Raw genomic sequence first — 15178 nt, 5'->3', positions numbered from 1 at the left:
ACCAAAGTTCTTTCATTTCACTTGGCAACGTCTCTCACATCTCTCAGTTGACGTGAAAGAGTCCCTGCTCAAGGGTCTACATGCTCCCGCCTCCATGGTGAGGCATCACTGACACACCCTCATTTGCAGAAGTTTGGGAGTCAGTCACTCACAGCTTGAATCCGCCCACTTGGTCGAAAGATTAATCCATGGCAGAAAGTTTTTTTTCCCTAGTTTTCTCTGAAAAAGGAGATACTGTGACAGCAGAGACACAGACACACACACACGCACGCACGCACACACACACACACACACGCACACCCGCACACACACACACACACATTTGTGCTTCATATGACAATAGAGCAGCAGAATCCTGGCTTGTGGTGTTGACATTGACGCATTTTATAAAATAGACAGGCTCTTTTCTTTTCCCTCTAGCTACGGAGCTGTCCAACGGTTCCAATGAATCATGGGGCACTAGAATCCAGGATGCAGTGATTTCACCTCCACAGACTCGCGCACGGCTACTCCTCTCGATTGTCACGTTTAAGCGTTCGGTAAAGGCAGCTTTCTCTGCTGCCCCAGGCAACAAATTATTATTATTATTATTTATTATAATTATTTTTTTAAACATTTTTTTGTTCTTTTTCACAGATTGTGAACCAAACAAAGTTCAGGTGCAATGTCAAAGGTCACACCGAGAGTTATTTGTTGTTGGCACGTTACCACCCTCAATGGGACGCAATGTTCGCAATATCATGGACCATGAGCGTTTGAGTGGGGTTGTGGGCGTGGCCATCTTGTGTACAGTGTGGGGAACCTTGAGGGGGTGTCGAGAGGCCATGACACTGCAAACGTCCATGAGTTTGAGGCCCAAGACAGAAGAACCCCCAGCCCACCCCCCAAAGAAGAACGCCAAAAAAACACCAACCCACAACCACAAACAAAAACATGAAATGTGACACCAGTCCTGTGAATGCACGCCCCCCCCCCTTCCCACTGACTGACAACCCCCCCTCCCACGGGCGCCCCCTCTCTGTCACACGTGGGTCTGCATGCGCTTCTGCAGGGGCCGGGTGAGGTCCGAGTTCTGCGAGGAGGACTGGGAGTAGTGGGAGGACGAGGAGGCCGAGGCCTTGCTGTCCTTGTCGAACTGCACGTAGCCGTCCTGCTTGCTGTAGCTGCTGACGCTGCTGTCGCACTGCGTGTCCAGGAAGGAGCTGGAGTCGCTCAGCGAGCCGCGCTGGAACTCCCGCTCGCACAGCTCGATGGAGCTGCTGCCCATGCCCAGCACGAAGCGCTGGCTGTAGTCGTACAGGCGGTTGGGCCCGGCGCCCAGCGTGGAGTAGATGTTGGTGAAGGACATGCCCGTGGGCACCCTCTGCTTGCCCGTGGCGGCGGCGGCGGCGGCGGGGTTGCGTATCTCGGCGGCCTGGTTTCCTGCCAGGGTGATGGTGGGCGTGGAGTGGTGCTCTTTGAACGTGTTGACGCTGTAGTACCCATTCGTCGGGTCCTTTTAGGAAGAGAGAGGAAATAAATATTTCTCTATCACTTCGCGCTGTGCTAGCAATTCAGTTCTGCCCAGAACAACCCAGGGATTTCACAATTATTCCACACGAAAAGCAAATCTGTAAAATGTGGCAGACTTTTACAATGCGCCGCACAATATGCAAGAATCGGTTGAATGAAAAAGGGCAACGATATTGTGGCTCTTGACCGTGTTTTCTATGGCCACTTGACATGCCTGCTGAACCTCCCTTCTCACAAAGTAAGATGATAATTACTTGCAGTTATTCTCCTTCAAACCAAACTGGCGCCAGGGTCAAAACAACATTAATTATCGATGATATGGGAGGCAAACACAGACACAGGCTGTGGCATGAATTCTGTGAAAACAGGAATTACATGGCTAAATAGTGTGAAATAGTCCCTCTCTCCACAAACCAGGAAGCGCGGCTATCCGCTAATTAAGTGGACCCCGACGACTCGCACTGTGGCCCAGAATAAGTGCACCAATCTCCCCGGAAGTTCATTACCGCTTTATTTTTAATCATTTCTTAAATGGTTATTAAAAATAAACACATTAATTATAACTTAAAAAAATGTGTCTCCATGTACCACTGCTGCTCAGCTGCTTCTGTGCGGGGCCAGATTCTTTTAATATGTTGCACGCAGGCCAGACATTTTCCGCATACTGTTTATAAAACAATGCATTAATATGTATGTTTTGTCAGTGTGTGTGAAAAATGTAGAGGCCTAATTGAAATACGCACAGCTATTACCAATTATTCTGTCTCCGGTCTGAGGTATATTGAGACTTTTTTTGATGCAAACCTGGACATTGTGAAATTTTTTTGATGCACCCAGAAAATAAAAATCCTTTTTTCTTCTTCTCAATGATCAAAGGCCCAAGAGTGCGTCATTGGTGGGCTGCGTGTGGCCTCCTGGGCCGGCAGTTTAATCACTTTGCCGTACACATCAGAAATATTTCATGGCGTATTTTTCTGAGATTCAGTCAGTTTTTCTAATGGCAGACAGGTAGACCCAGCCACCCCCCACCACCTCCTATAGAGTAGTGATAATGAAAAGGGAAAACCAGACTTTATTTTCTTCTCAAGGTTTTTGCTCCTGTTGTCTCTGTCTCTGGCGGTGGGGTTTGGGGGTGGGGGGCTGGGTGGAGGGTGGGGGGGGCTGTTGCTAAGAGAAGGTCTATTGGGGAGCGACTGGGGAGGGCATGGACGTCATTCCGAGCTGCCCCGTCTCGGGGGCGGGATGTTAATCACCGGGCGGTGGCATAGATATGACAGCCTATGAGGAGGCATCGCCGGCCACGCCATCATCACACATCTGTGACGGCAGAGGAGAGCGGCGGCGCGTGCGCGGTTCGGCGCGGTGAGCAGTTTGGTGCGGTGCGCGGTCAGAGATAAGGAGGAAATAGCACACAAGGAGCCCTTAGCCACGATCAAAAGAGCCAGAAAAAGCAAGTGAGTCATCAGCAAAATATAAAACAGGGCCAGGAAATAGCACAGTGAGGGGAGAGAGTGCGCGTGTGACACACAAAAAAACGCTGGCTCCCTTTGGTCGATGTGGCCCGCGCGTCCTTACCAGGCTACACTGGCTTGTGATGTTTGCAGCACAGCGGGCACTTTTGTAGTGCACGCCAGTGTGCCCCAGCACTGCATGAGTTTATGCTGAACAGATCCTGGGGTCCCAGAATTCAATATGGCACCCGGGTAGACCACAGAGTTGTTATTGTGGTTGAGCACCAATCTTCAATACTCATGAGAACATTGGAAAATAATATTGTTTGATGGTCGAAATCAAAAATTAAATAAAGGAATTTGATCGCTGACATTTTGTGTATATATAAACAGTAACATTATATCAACGCGTGTGATATATAGGTTCAGACAGCGCAATAATCAGATCGATAATGGAGGATTCGTCTCCTGCAATTTGTGGCCTTTTTCTGAAGCTGAAACCAGAAGAGGAAGAAGAAAAAGATGTAAGCTAATGTCCTTCAGGTCAGGAAATGAGTGGCAGGCTATTTACAGTGTGTGGCCTGGAAGGCTTTGCGTCTCTCAAGCCTTTCTTAAATGGAGGAATTACAGTATCTGGAAAACTGTGGTCTTTCTTGTTAATAAGGCCACATGCCACAGACCTGCTTTTCTATTTTAGACAGTGTTTTTCTAAACAATTCCCTTTCTCAAGGAGGCTCCGAGCTGCTTTCTTGTACATGTCACTCACGGCGCGGAAGCCATTAATCTTAAAATAGGCAGAGATGTAAAGCAGAAGGTGATGTCACACCTGACGGGAATATGAAACACTGGGCTTGTAGGATGTGTTCCGCGTGCCTCTCTCGGCTTCGCCTCGCTTCCTTTAAAACTTTGACAGAACGCAAGGCCCAGAAGCGAAGGGTGCTGGGAACTGGGCCCGGGCAGAAGGGGAAACGGAACATTCCGGAGCATTTTTGTCACACGTCAACGCATGTGAAGCCCTGGTCCTTTGTGGATCCATACCACGGTTATGTACAGTGCCTGCACTGCATTTTCTGGGAAGATGAAAGTGGGTATGGTGTCTATGCAGGGCTGGCAGGAAGTGACTTAATTTCTCTGTTGAAGAAGCCAAGACCATGCTATTGCATGGCCATTAAAAAAAAAAAAAAAAACAGCTATTTGCATGATATACATATTTAGAATTTTTACAATATTACCAAGAATGAGTGAACCGGACCCTTGCCAGAAGCACAGAAAAAAGGGCTATTTTGTTTTATAATTCATAAGTTTAAAACATGCGATTAACAAAACGTGGAAAAGAAAATGCACTTCTACGTGAATGTTTTTACAAAAATTTTGCTTAGGACCCCTGGGCCTCCCTAACAGAACTGTCATTTGGTCTGACTCCTGTAAAGACCACTGAAATGACAACTAAAACAACCGCTGAAATGTTTTAACTTTTTACTTCGTTTTTCATCAGTTTGAGTGCTTTCTCGTCACAAGTGATCAGCTCAAGCGTGGGGAGAAGAACCAATTACTGTATTGGAAGGAGAAATGATTGGTTTTGGTTGAATGGATTGGCTCTGAGCACTCAAATCGCAATTCTGAAGTGATTTAATTGCGTAAAAACGGCAAACCTCCGTCGCGAAAGAGCAACGGTAACCTGGGCTTTTGCCGAAGTGTAACTAATGAATATTACAATAAATGACATGCTTTTCTGCCCTCAGAGCAACCACATTAACTGTTTCCCCTCCATCAACATGACTTATCAGAGATCATTTTGCTGGAGTATAATGTGTTTAAAGGAATGAAGTTGGATACATGCGTATGTTGTGAAAAATGTAGCGGGTTACAGACACAGCCATTGTCGTGTATTGTTTTTACTGTGTTTGTTTACTGCTATTGTTTTACTGCTGTTTTGATGTCTGGCAGAGAAAATGCACGTTTAACCACATGTTATAGACCTGGACACCACAGCCTCAAACTCACTCAAAACCATTTTGCATCCAAATATCCGAAAATATGATACATGGCTATTTAATGTCCAAATATGTAAATATTCAGTTAGCTCTTTATTTACCTCAGATGTTGGGCAGTATTCAACCCATAGATGACTGCAGAAACATCCCTAATTGAATTAGCTGTGCGAATTTGTCTGTTTATCCCCCATCCTCTCAGCTAGTGAAAGACAGGAGACCCATTAAAACTGCAGGGGCTCCAGAAATCTATTGTAGTAACAGGCTTTTAACAATGATTTTGTTCCAAAGAGTCCCAGAGTTTCCCTCCACCCCTATCCACAGCTCCACCTCCACGTCAACCTACAGCCAATCGCACTCATGCCCACTCCTCCACCTTCCCCCCATGCCCAATCACAGCCACATTCCCACCCACACCTATAGCCCCCTCCTGGTACCCACCGTAATGTGCCAGTATCCACACCCCCCACCCACACCTGCAGCTTCCTCCAAGTACCCATCTTAATTTGCTAGTTCACACACCCTACACCTGTCCCCGCTCCTGCCACCCACGCTGGTACCCACACCTCCCCCCCTGCAGCTGCAGCCCCCTCCTGGTACCCACCTTAATGTGCTGGTACTCCTTCTCCTCCTCCTGCAGCACCTCTAACTGTTTCAGCACCGATTCCTGCTGAAACTCACCCCTCTCAATCTGTACAAAGAGCAGAGATGCAGTCTCACCCCAGTGTCCATCTGCTTTAATGCTTTTCCTCAGGGAGCTCAAAATCTAGTCACCGAGAGTCGTAGCACCTGCTAGTTTTCTGTGTGTTTCAGCATTAAAGTGCTTTATGTTATGCACTGATTGGCTAAAGGGTCCACGCACCAGGCTTAAATTGACCATTGATTGAAGCAAAGCCACAAAAACCTGCAGACACTGCAGCCAATCAGTAGTTAAGTATGAAATGACCTCAACATCAAATTCTGTCATCTGGGATTCTTTCACTGCCCAATGTACTGTGATGCTTCAATATCTAAATTACACGGCTATAAATGCTTTTCACTCCAAGACCTCCCAAAAATGAACTAATCCCACAACCCCCTCCCCCACCCCCACAGCTCAGTAAGCTGGTTATGGCTAATACCTTTATCCAGCACCCACTGCAGGATTAATTACATAGAAGCATGTCTAAATCATGATGTCATCATATCAGAGTATAATCATTTAGCAGTCACGGTAACACCTTACAAGCTTTGTTTAATATGAAAGTCCAAAATGTAATGAAAAATGGAAATATCCATAAAACTGGGAACAATGTTCTAGAGAATCCCAGGGGCTCTTTCATGAACCCCTGGAGACTCCCTTTTGGAAAGCCCTGTTTTATGAAATTTGGTGCACGACGTAGTAACAGTAAATTTTTTATTAATTCCTCCATGTTCTCACTAACAAATTTTAGTTGATTATTTTTGCTACCAAACGACACCTTCAGAATAAGCCAATTAGTGTGCTGAGTTGTGAAACAGGCATCGTAAACCACAATGCCTTTGGATTTTAATTAAAACGGGTTTTATGCCGGCGCCCTCCTGACTGCTTCCCGTCGGACTGACAGGACATCAGCCCGAGCAACTGTCTCCAAGGCGACGCCGGGCCCGGGAGGAAGCGCTGCTAAATTTAGGCCCCCGTGATGCAATCACGGCCCCTCTCACCCCGAGGAATCGTGCGTGATTCATCAGCGCGCTCCTCACCAAATATCATCATTACCAGAGCCGCACACGTAATTAACATTGATTATGGGCGGATGTGGACGAGGTCGGGTGTGATGAGATGCAGGCGGCGGGAAATTGCCGCGGAGGGGACTCACAAAGTTGGGGGGTTGGGGGGATGAGGCCTGTGCGCTCACCATCAGCTGCTTGATGGCCGCGTGCTCCTCGTTCTCCCGCGCGGCATTGTGGTCCTTGTGGACGATCTCCACGCGGATGTCGTTTTTGGCGGACACCACCCCCTTCAGATCTGGGATAGAGACGGAGTGGATCAACTCTGCGCCCGCAAACCCCCTCCTTCACGAGCCCCGCATTCACAAACCCCGCCACCCCCTCCCACCCCATAATGTCAAGATATGGCAACTCCTCCATGCGGCCTCCTTTAAAATGAACTCCAGGGGTTTAGAGCATCTGCTACTGCATCACAGAGAACACTTTAACAACAGCACAGAGCAGCAAGCCCTTTTTTCTGTCAAGCGAGAATCTATTCACAGATCATTCCAAAGTCCTGGCAGCTTAGTCAGGTAATAAAATCTTACTTTCTGTCTTAATTTTGCTGGCAAGGTCTCTCTGGTGAGCAGAGATGGAGACAGGCAGAGAGGGCATAACCAGGTGCGCTTCTTCTGTGGTATACAACAACAACATGCTGAACGCTAGTAACCATCCCAACGCAATCACTAACTAGCCTGACCTCTAGCTCCGTACCAACAGTGAACTTTATGTGGGTAGGAGATAATGCACATAATAGTGGCCAAGACAAAGAAGGAATGCTACAACAAAGTTTAAATAGTAACAGTACTAACAGTAACAGTACTAATAACAATAGCATTAGTAATCATAATAATAATTCAATTTATTTCTATAACACTTTTTTGAAACACATTCTAACAAAAATATGTTTAGGGCATAAATGCAAAATAAAAACAAAAGAGATGAAATGGATACGTGAAGAGTAGCCGCACAGTAAGGACAAGAAAAAGATATTAAATCTCTGGCAATGCATACAATTTATCATGACAGAAGTAAATAAATGAATATGGTAAATAAAAGATCAGCATTTAGCTCATTACCATTTAGAAAGAATGGAAGTGATGTGTTACAAAGCCGGATTGAAGTTTTTAAAAAGAAGGTGTGCTTTTGAGACTTAAATATGAAACTTGGCTGGCCATCATAATTAAAAGTGATAAGCTAAGTGCTAAAGTGGCCTGGTCCCTCACTGCTGGTCTTCCCCTGACTGAAATGCAGTCGTGTGTTGCGGAGGGATCCTGGTGACACTTACTCCTCTGAGAGCGGGTGCAGCAGAAGGCGCCGATGGTCCCCATCAGGACGATGAAGGCCACGAAGGCCCCCACGGCCACGCCGATGATGACGGCCACCGGCAGCGATTCTGTGGGTAACAGACACACCCCTCTGAAACGAAACCCCACGGACTCTGCGCTCCTGCAGGCCCCGCCCTCTCGAGGGAGGAGCCCAAGAGTAAGACTTCACTGAACCCCGTCTTGGGAGAAGCCACCACTGGGAACCGCTGCCCTGGGTTCAATTAACATTTTTTTTTTAAACTTGAAGCTTAAAAAGTTCTACCAGTGTCTTTTTTTAAATGCACTTTGGGGAATTAGTCAGCTCACTGAACTGACTGTGTTTGTGAAGGAAAAAACTAAAGACAAAAGAAAACTTACACTTGCATTTGTTTGAAAATGAAGGACAAGTGCTGGCTGTATCAAAGTCTCACAGGCTAATTGAAAGACTTGGATCTCAAACTCGAAACAATATGACTTGACAGTTCAGATTCAGGAAATGAAGCCACTGATAATGTAGGACAACGGCAGCCATTTTTGGGGTAGAGAGGCACATTATGCAGCAGCTCGATCACCATGCACAGCGGGAAACGCAGTTTGTGTTCCACTGTCGGTGTCCACGACTGATGAGCACCCTCAACACATACATGCAAGTCCTGAGACAACGGGGATAATAAACACTTGAGTCGGGCTGTATCTGCATTAATTACAACCCCCACGCAAATGCAACACAACAAAGTGTTTTTCCAAGGCTTAATGCCCCTTTAATGTCTTCATTAATCAATGCCCTTTCCAAATAACTCGGCAATGCATTCTCATCTGTGGAAACTGTAGTGCAGAGAGTCATGTTTATTCGAGTATCAGAACACGATACAATATCAGACAACACACAGAAAAACACTTATTTTTAAGCTCCGTTGTTTTGCATTGGACCTTAGCCTGGGAATTATATCATCATTGTCATAATTTACACCTGCAAAGCAATATAATTCATTCAAAACTAGCCTCATTTTTAAGAAATGGCCTCAGGTAAGAGATGAAATTGGTGTGAACACAAAGCAGATTCTTTAAAGGACTGCAGTAGCTTAAAGTATGCACGGATAATTGGTAAAATCTGGGAACTGTGATAGATAAAGTAAGTCTTATCTATTTAAGTCTCTTTGTGTATTTTCGTTGGCCAGTTTTTAAATTTGGAGTGTAAATCAAAAGGACCATGAGCTGGTTTTTTAGTGATCTTTCCAGCAAAAGCACCCGCAAACGGTATACGAAGCACACACACTCACACGCTTAAACATGCATACGCATCTGCACATACGCGCACATGCACACACACTCATACAAAAGCACCCACTCGTACTCACACTCTCACGGTCATTCAAATTCAAACACACATTCAAACATATACATACTCACTCTTTCTTTCTCTCTGTCACACACGCGCACACGCACACACACACGCACAAGCGGTACCCAAACACAAACGCAAGCACACCGTGTCATTACGCTAGACTAGACTACGCTACGCTGCACAATCCAGCGGTTGTTGTCGGAGAGAAGGAGCCGTCGAACCTGCGCTCCCACCTTGCTCCTTGAGCCGGATGATCTCGGTGTCGGAGCCGAAGCTGTTCCAGGCCGTGCAGTTGTAGATGGTCTGGAAGTCCGCCGGGACGATGTTGCTCATGGTGAGGGTGGAGATCACGCCCTCCTCCGTGCTCACCGTCTCCACCGTGTACCGGCCCGAGGTCCCAGACTCCAAAACTGTCTCTTTCCAGGACCATGCCTGCCATGGGGTGGGGGTGGGGGGCATGGGATAGGACAAAGTGGAATAGAAATTAAGACACAGACAAACTGATTTTCTTTCCATCTGACAAAAATGACATCGAGACACGTACATACTTTCACCAACAACTTATTAATTGGATACGATATGAATGCATAGTTTGAGATGTAGGCTTTTTGGCTAGTAAAACAATTTCTTAGGGCTACAATTAAAATAAAACTGGTATATTTGCAGAATTGCATGCTTTCATACATTTCAGGGTTGGTCTCTGAACTCACAAACTCAGATAATACCTCACTGGCACCCAGTGGCATAACCGCTGTGGCGCCACATTCAAACATTAAAGGGGATTTTCAAAGGACTGAAAGTGCTCAGCTCAATCGCTATATAAAGCACAGAAAGTAACTGCTGAGCCACCGATACCACACATGTAGGCGTGTAGACTTGTGCAGACAAACAAGGTTATATTTACAAACACACACGTGCACATATATAGAGACTGATGTACACACATACTTAGACACACACACACACACACACGCACATACACACAGACATGTGCACAAACACACAAATCGCATACTCGTATATATACATGTACACATACATGTACACACAGATCAGGACACAAGCCTACAGCTGAACACATATGGGTGCTCACATGCGCTCACACACTTTCACACATGAATGCACAGTCACATGTACCCATGTGCATGCACACACACACAGACACACACACACACACACACACACACACAGCACAGAGAAAACAGTGGGATTAAAGAGGGCTCAGTCAGAGGAGTTCTTCCAAGGCCCATGAATCTTAATGGGGTGCACGGTAATGGGACATAAGCACGCATTAAACAAGAAATTAGAGCTGTCAGACAGACTGCCCCTCTCTGTAAGCACTGACCTGTAATTGGGCAGATGTTTCTTGTAAAATAAAAGGCAAATTAATTTTGCGTGCAATTTAATTTTAGGAACACACTACATTAAGTCCCTCGCCATCTGATAAAAGAAACAATTTGCTTGGATCTTGATTAGCTTTAAAAAGCACCTTGGGTTGCTTTGTGAAAAAAGGAAAACCGTGGATCTTTGGGCAGACGTGCCGATTGCATTCACACCCTTCACAAATCCAAGTCACCCTTCTTTGTGTGCCATATCTGTCAGGTCAAAGCAGAAAACTATTTCCCTAAGACACAGACTCAAGTACTTATTGATTTTACCCACAAAACCTGAAATTGATTCCAACCTCCGATCAGATATAGACATTAATTAAACACGGGTAATTAATTATAGAATGGTCGTCAGTGATCTTACAGGGCTGCGGCACTAGGGAAATCCACATCAAAGTGCAGAAAAGTAGGCAAAGTGTCCAGAGGAAGTGACGAGAGGCCCCGCCCACTTCTGCACCAGCAGCACTTAAAATTGGAAGGTTGCGGGTTCAAACCCTAGGGCTTGGAGGCGTGTAACCGGACCATGTCAGTGAATGCACAGCTAAGCAGGTGGGCTGTAAGCCATGGTTGTGAAGTGTGTGCGGTGCCCTGGGTGAGCTTTGGGGCGGGGCTTGCTGGTGTCACTCACGATGCGGTCCGGGGGAGGGGTGCTCCGGATGAAGCACTTGATCTGTCCCTTCTCTCCATGTAGGGCCTGCTGAGTCTGTGTGCTGGAGATGGTGGGCGGTCCTAAAGCGGAAATGACCGAACATCAGTTTACTGAGCACACAGGCGTGTTCAGGCAAGCTTTCACACATGCACCCATACGTACACACGCACACACACACACACAGACAAACACGCACAGATGCGCATACACACACACACACACCAAGCATGGCAAACCCTCCTATACAGTATCTGTGCAGGTTGCTTATGTTGTTTTGATTCATAGCACTGAACTGAAGTTTCATTTGTCCGTAAAAGAAAATGATCACACTTAAACCAAGTAGCCAAATGCATGCACCAATTTGGATATGCCATTCAAATGATAACAGAAAGTTGACTAATTTGCATTTCAGAGATACATGCTAACCTGAAGTGACCGCAATACATTATGTATTCAAGACTTGACAGGATATTCTTAGAGTATGCAGATGACACAATACAACCTCAGTTGCCATTCCAGAAAATTTAAAGATGACTCATAAATGTTTTGTGTGCCTCCTTTGAAAGGAAGTGTACTGAATGTTGACATTCCTACGGGGACATCTCAAAGGGCAATGAAAGGCAACTGACAGAAATCACAGGCCAATCCAACGTCAAACTGTGACCTTGGACCCAATGGTAACTCAGTCTTTCAGACTGTCGATAAGCTCACTCGCCATCACTGTGAGGACCAGTCAAAGAGCTGCCATAAATCCAAGCCCATGGCATTTTCTATGACAGAACTGGAAGAATTTATTTTTAGGAGCTCATACACAAATAAAATCTGTTTGACAAGATGGGCTGGGCAGACCACGCCCAAACCAATTTCTTTCTGCCCCCCAAACCAGCTGCATTTAAAGTTCATTAGCTGCCTCTAATTAAAAACAATTTGCATTTTAATGGGATTTTGACAGGTGGTGTTTTCATGTACGACCACAGGCTATTAAAAAGCAGGGGTGGTGTGGGGTCAAGCTGACTGCAAAGCAGCCACTCTGTTTTGGACACGGAGGTGCAGCATAACCACCCCTCTGTCTTAACAGCTGACTCGCTTTCAGAAGGTTGTGGGTTCCAATATCAGATGGATACCGGTGCCGGTGGCCCTTCAGCCGAAATATTTGACTTACATAATTTAAATCAAGTCTATTCGTTATACATTTTTACTAAAATAAAAATTAAAGTTATGGAAATTCAAGGGATTTTTAAAAATAACTTTTTTTTTCATTTTGCTGAGGACCTGCTAATTGAATTCCCAAACTCAAACCGCTAAAACCAACATTGCATTGTGAAAATGGATACCGTGAAAAAAGACAAACTCTGTCAAATAAGTGTTTCTACTAAGTTGTAATATTTATGTGGTGTGCTCACTTCCACTAATAATAATGAGAGCAGAAATAAAACCTCCTGAGGTGACAGACTACATTGCATTCATTCAACAGGGGTCCTTATTCACACTGACTTCCACAAGGATCAACAGAAGTGCATTCATTCATCCGGGGTCATTTCCTGTCAAAATCCATCTGTACACTTCCAAACTCACCCTACTGAGGCCATCCTCCATTACATCCTCAATAAAGATTAGTGAACCAGTTCTAGAAGCATCCATACATGCCTAAGCCATGATACTACCCCCCCCATATTTCACAGATGGGGGCAGCAGGAGGGGGGGAGGATCACGGCTTCATTTCTTTACACTTTTCTGTTTCCATCGCTTAGGTAAACGTATATTTTGGTCTCATCTGTCCATAAAACTTTGTTCTAGAACTCTTCTGGCTCATCTCAGTTTTTCTTTTTTTTGTGTGAATTCTAATCTGGTCTTTTGGTTCTTGCTGCTGATTAGAGTTTTGCATCCTGCTGTGTAGCCTCTCTAATCCTGCTCTCAAAGTCTTCTGTGTGCGGTGGCACCCCTGCCTTCTGGAGACTGCTGGTGATGTCACTGATTGCATTGGGGAGGGGCTGGGGGCTGGGGGGGGGGGGGGTGGGGGGGTTGTTGGGGTCAGCTCACAGTTTGGAAACAGCTATGCCATTTGGGTGGGTTGGAAATGCAGTAATAACCAAGGTGAGAGGATGTTCCCCTAAGGGAAGGCATTAGTCCCTGTCAGTCAGAGGCAGTGTGTCGTCTTCACAAACCTCCCACACCAAGAAGGCGTACAGTGCACAGCGCACCGTAGAGGTGCTTACACTACTGCTGCGTAACCGTCCTGTAAGCAACACCTCAGAGCCCTGGTAGCGGATTGCGTTTGCCTCACAATGGAGCTCTGTGGAGCTTCTGCTTCTAATACAAATTATTTGCAGGATTGTTAATTTGAGTACATTCCTCCATGCCATGTCTGTGCTGGTGTTGAAGAAGACGGAATGCGTATTTACATGGGAAATAAAGGCCATGGCTGGAAATGTGCTGCCCAAGAACAAGCAGAAATAAATGAGGCACCCTGAGGGACTCATTGGAGGAACGTCAACCACTTCCCTCTATTAATGTATTAACGTGCTCCTTATCCTGTGCTGCCCAGAACAGGGCAGACCTGAACACACTCACTCACCAACACACACTCTCACACGCATACAGTCACACTAACACTGACACACACACAAGTCAGCGTGCACACGCGCACTCACCCACACACACACACACCAGCACACACTAACATGCTTTCATTCTCGCAGGGACATGCTTGAAGGATAACAAACAACACAAAGCAATATGTATCCATTAGTGTTTTCAAAATAAACGGCTTTCCCTGCCAGCTATTTAATTTTAATTAAATTACATTGGTCTCCAGGGAACAGCAGGAATCTCCTGCCTGTGCTCTGTTGTGTGGGAGAGTTGAGTGCTGGCAACACTTAATGGGGGGGGGGGTCAATAGCATTAACAATAAATAAATGCTAAATTCAATTTTAAATATACTAGAATGCACACAGGCAGACACTCCTCTGTCAAGTTGACTTTGCCATATAATCAAGCCGTGTGATCTCTCGTCAGTCAGAGTCTTCAGTCTCAGTGGCTGCCCACTGCCGCGGTGGAGCTGAGTTCTGTTTTCTATTTGCTAGCGGGATGACAAGAGACGAGGAGTTCAGGTTTCATCTCCGGTAAGCTTAAAAACAATCGACAGAGACGCTGGGGAGACTGTTTCACATGTTGGAATATCAAAGTCAATGTTTGAATGTGGCGGCCTGACTATCAGGCCTGCCGAGCGGAATTAGCAACACCTGATGCTATTCTTTAGGGTTTAGCAGCTTTTGAGAACGAAACAAATTTCAGTTACGGAAACAGAGAAAACAGAGACAGATTCAGGCCAGACAATAAGGCAGTAAAGTGTGCGTACATGATGACAAAAATTTGAAAGTATGCGCTTGATGTCGTTGCTAGAAAAACTTTTTAACAACTGCTTAAGGTGCAACTTATTGTGTTAATGCTGTATTGTCGGTAGCACCATAAATTCACAGGCATTGCATATCCTTGATAAAAAAAAAACAAAAAAACATGACAAATATGCCAAGGAAAAGCGTGCTACAGTTTTTCTATGTATCACACAATACTGCTGTTTAATAATGAATTATGTGGATATAATTTAATTTAACCATGTTCTTGTTAAACAATATAACACTTTCATTTCAAAATGTAGAACAGTGAGACTGAAAAGTAAGCACTGTGCAAGTACTGGCGCACTGTAAAGACGCTTGTGGGTTACCCCTTTGCCCATGTTAAAGCCATCTGATTCAGTTCTCTCAAAGCTCAAACACCTGACCGGTCGACTGGCCGTCTGCCAATAAG

General features: G+C 45.6%; 1 protein-coding gene across 2 annotated transcripts in view; it reads right to left on the bottom strand.

Moving 5' to 3' along the window:
• Positions 1 to 1010: 1010 nt before the first annotated feature.
• The window catches only part of kirrel3b (kirre like nephrin family adhesion molecule 3b), a 186231-nt gene continuing 172063 nt past the window's right edge, over positions 1011 to 15178 (bottom strand). Inside the window, exons 10-16 of one of the 2 annotated variants that reach the window (XM_064302101.1) lie at positions 11351 to 11451; positions 9568 to 9766; positions 7971 to 8078; positions 7231 to 7314; positions 6793 to 6941; positions 5559 to 5645; positions 1011 to 1495 (exon numbers count right to left, since the gene is read on the bottom strand). In XM_064302101.1, coding sequence (XP_064158171.1) covers positions 1022 to 1495; positions 5559 to 5645; positions 6793 to 6941; positions 7231 to 7314; positions 7971 to 8078; positions 9568 to 9766; positions 11351 to 11451 — 1202 coding nt within the window. In that variant the 3' untranslated portion in view covers positions 1011 to 1021. The remainder of the gene's footprint in view (positions 1496 to 5558; positions 5646 to 6792; positions 6942 to 7230; positions 7315 to 7970; positions 8079 to 9567; positions 9767 to 11350; positions 11452 to 15178) is intronic. The other variant, XM_064302102.1, reaches the window with a different exon arrangement.

Source organism: Anguilla rostrata, chromosome 12, assembly GCF_018555375.3.
Source record: "Anguilla rostrata isolate EN2019 chromosome 12, ASM1855537v3, whole genome shotgun sequence".
NCBI classification, from domain to species: domain Eukaryota; kingdom Metazoa; phylum Chordata; class Actinopteri; order Anguilliformes; family Anguillidae; genus Anguilla; species Anguilla rostrata.
The sequence above is the reverse complement of the archived record's forward strand: the minus strand, read 5'-3'. Positions and strand labels throughout refer to the sequence as shown.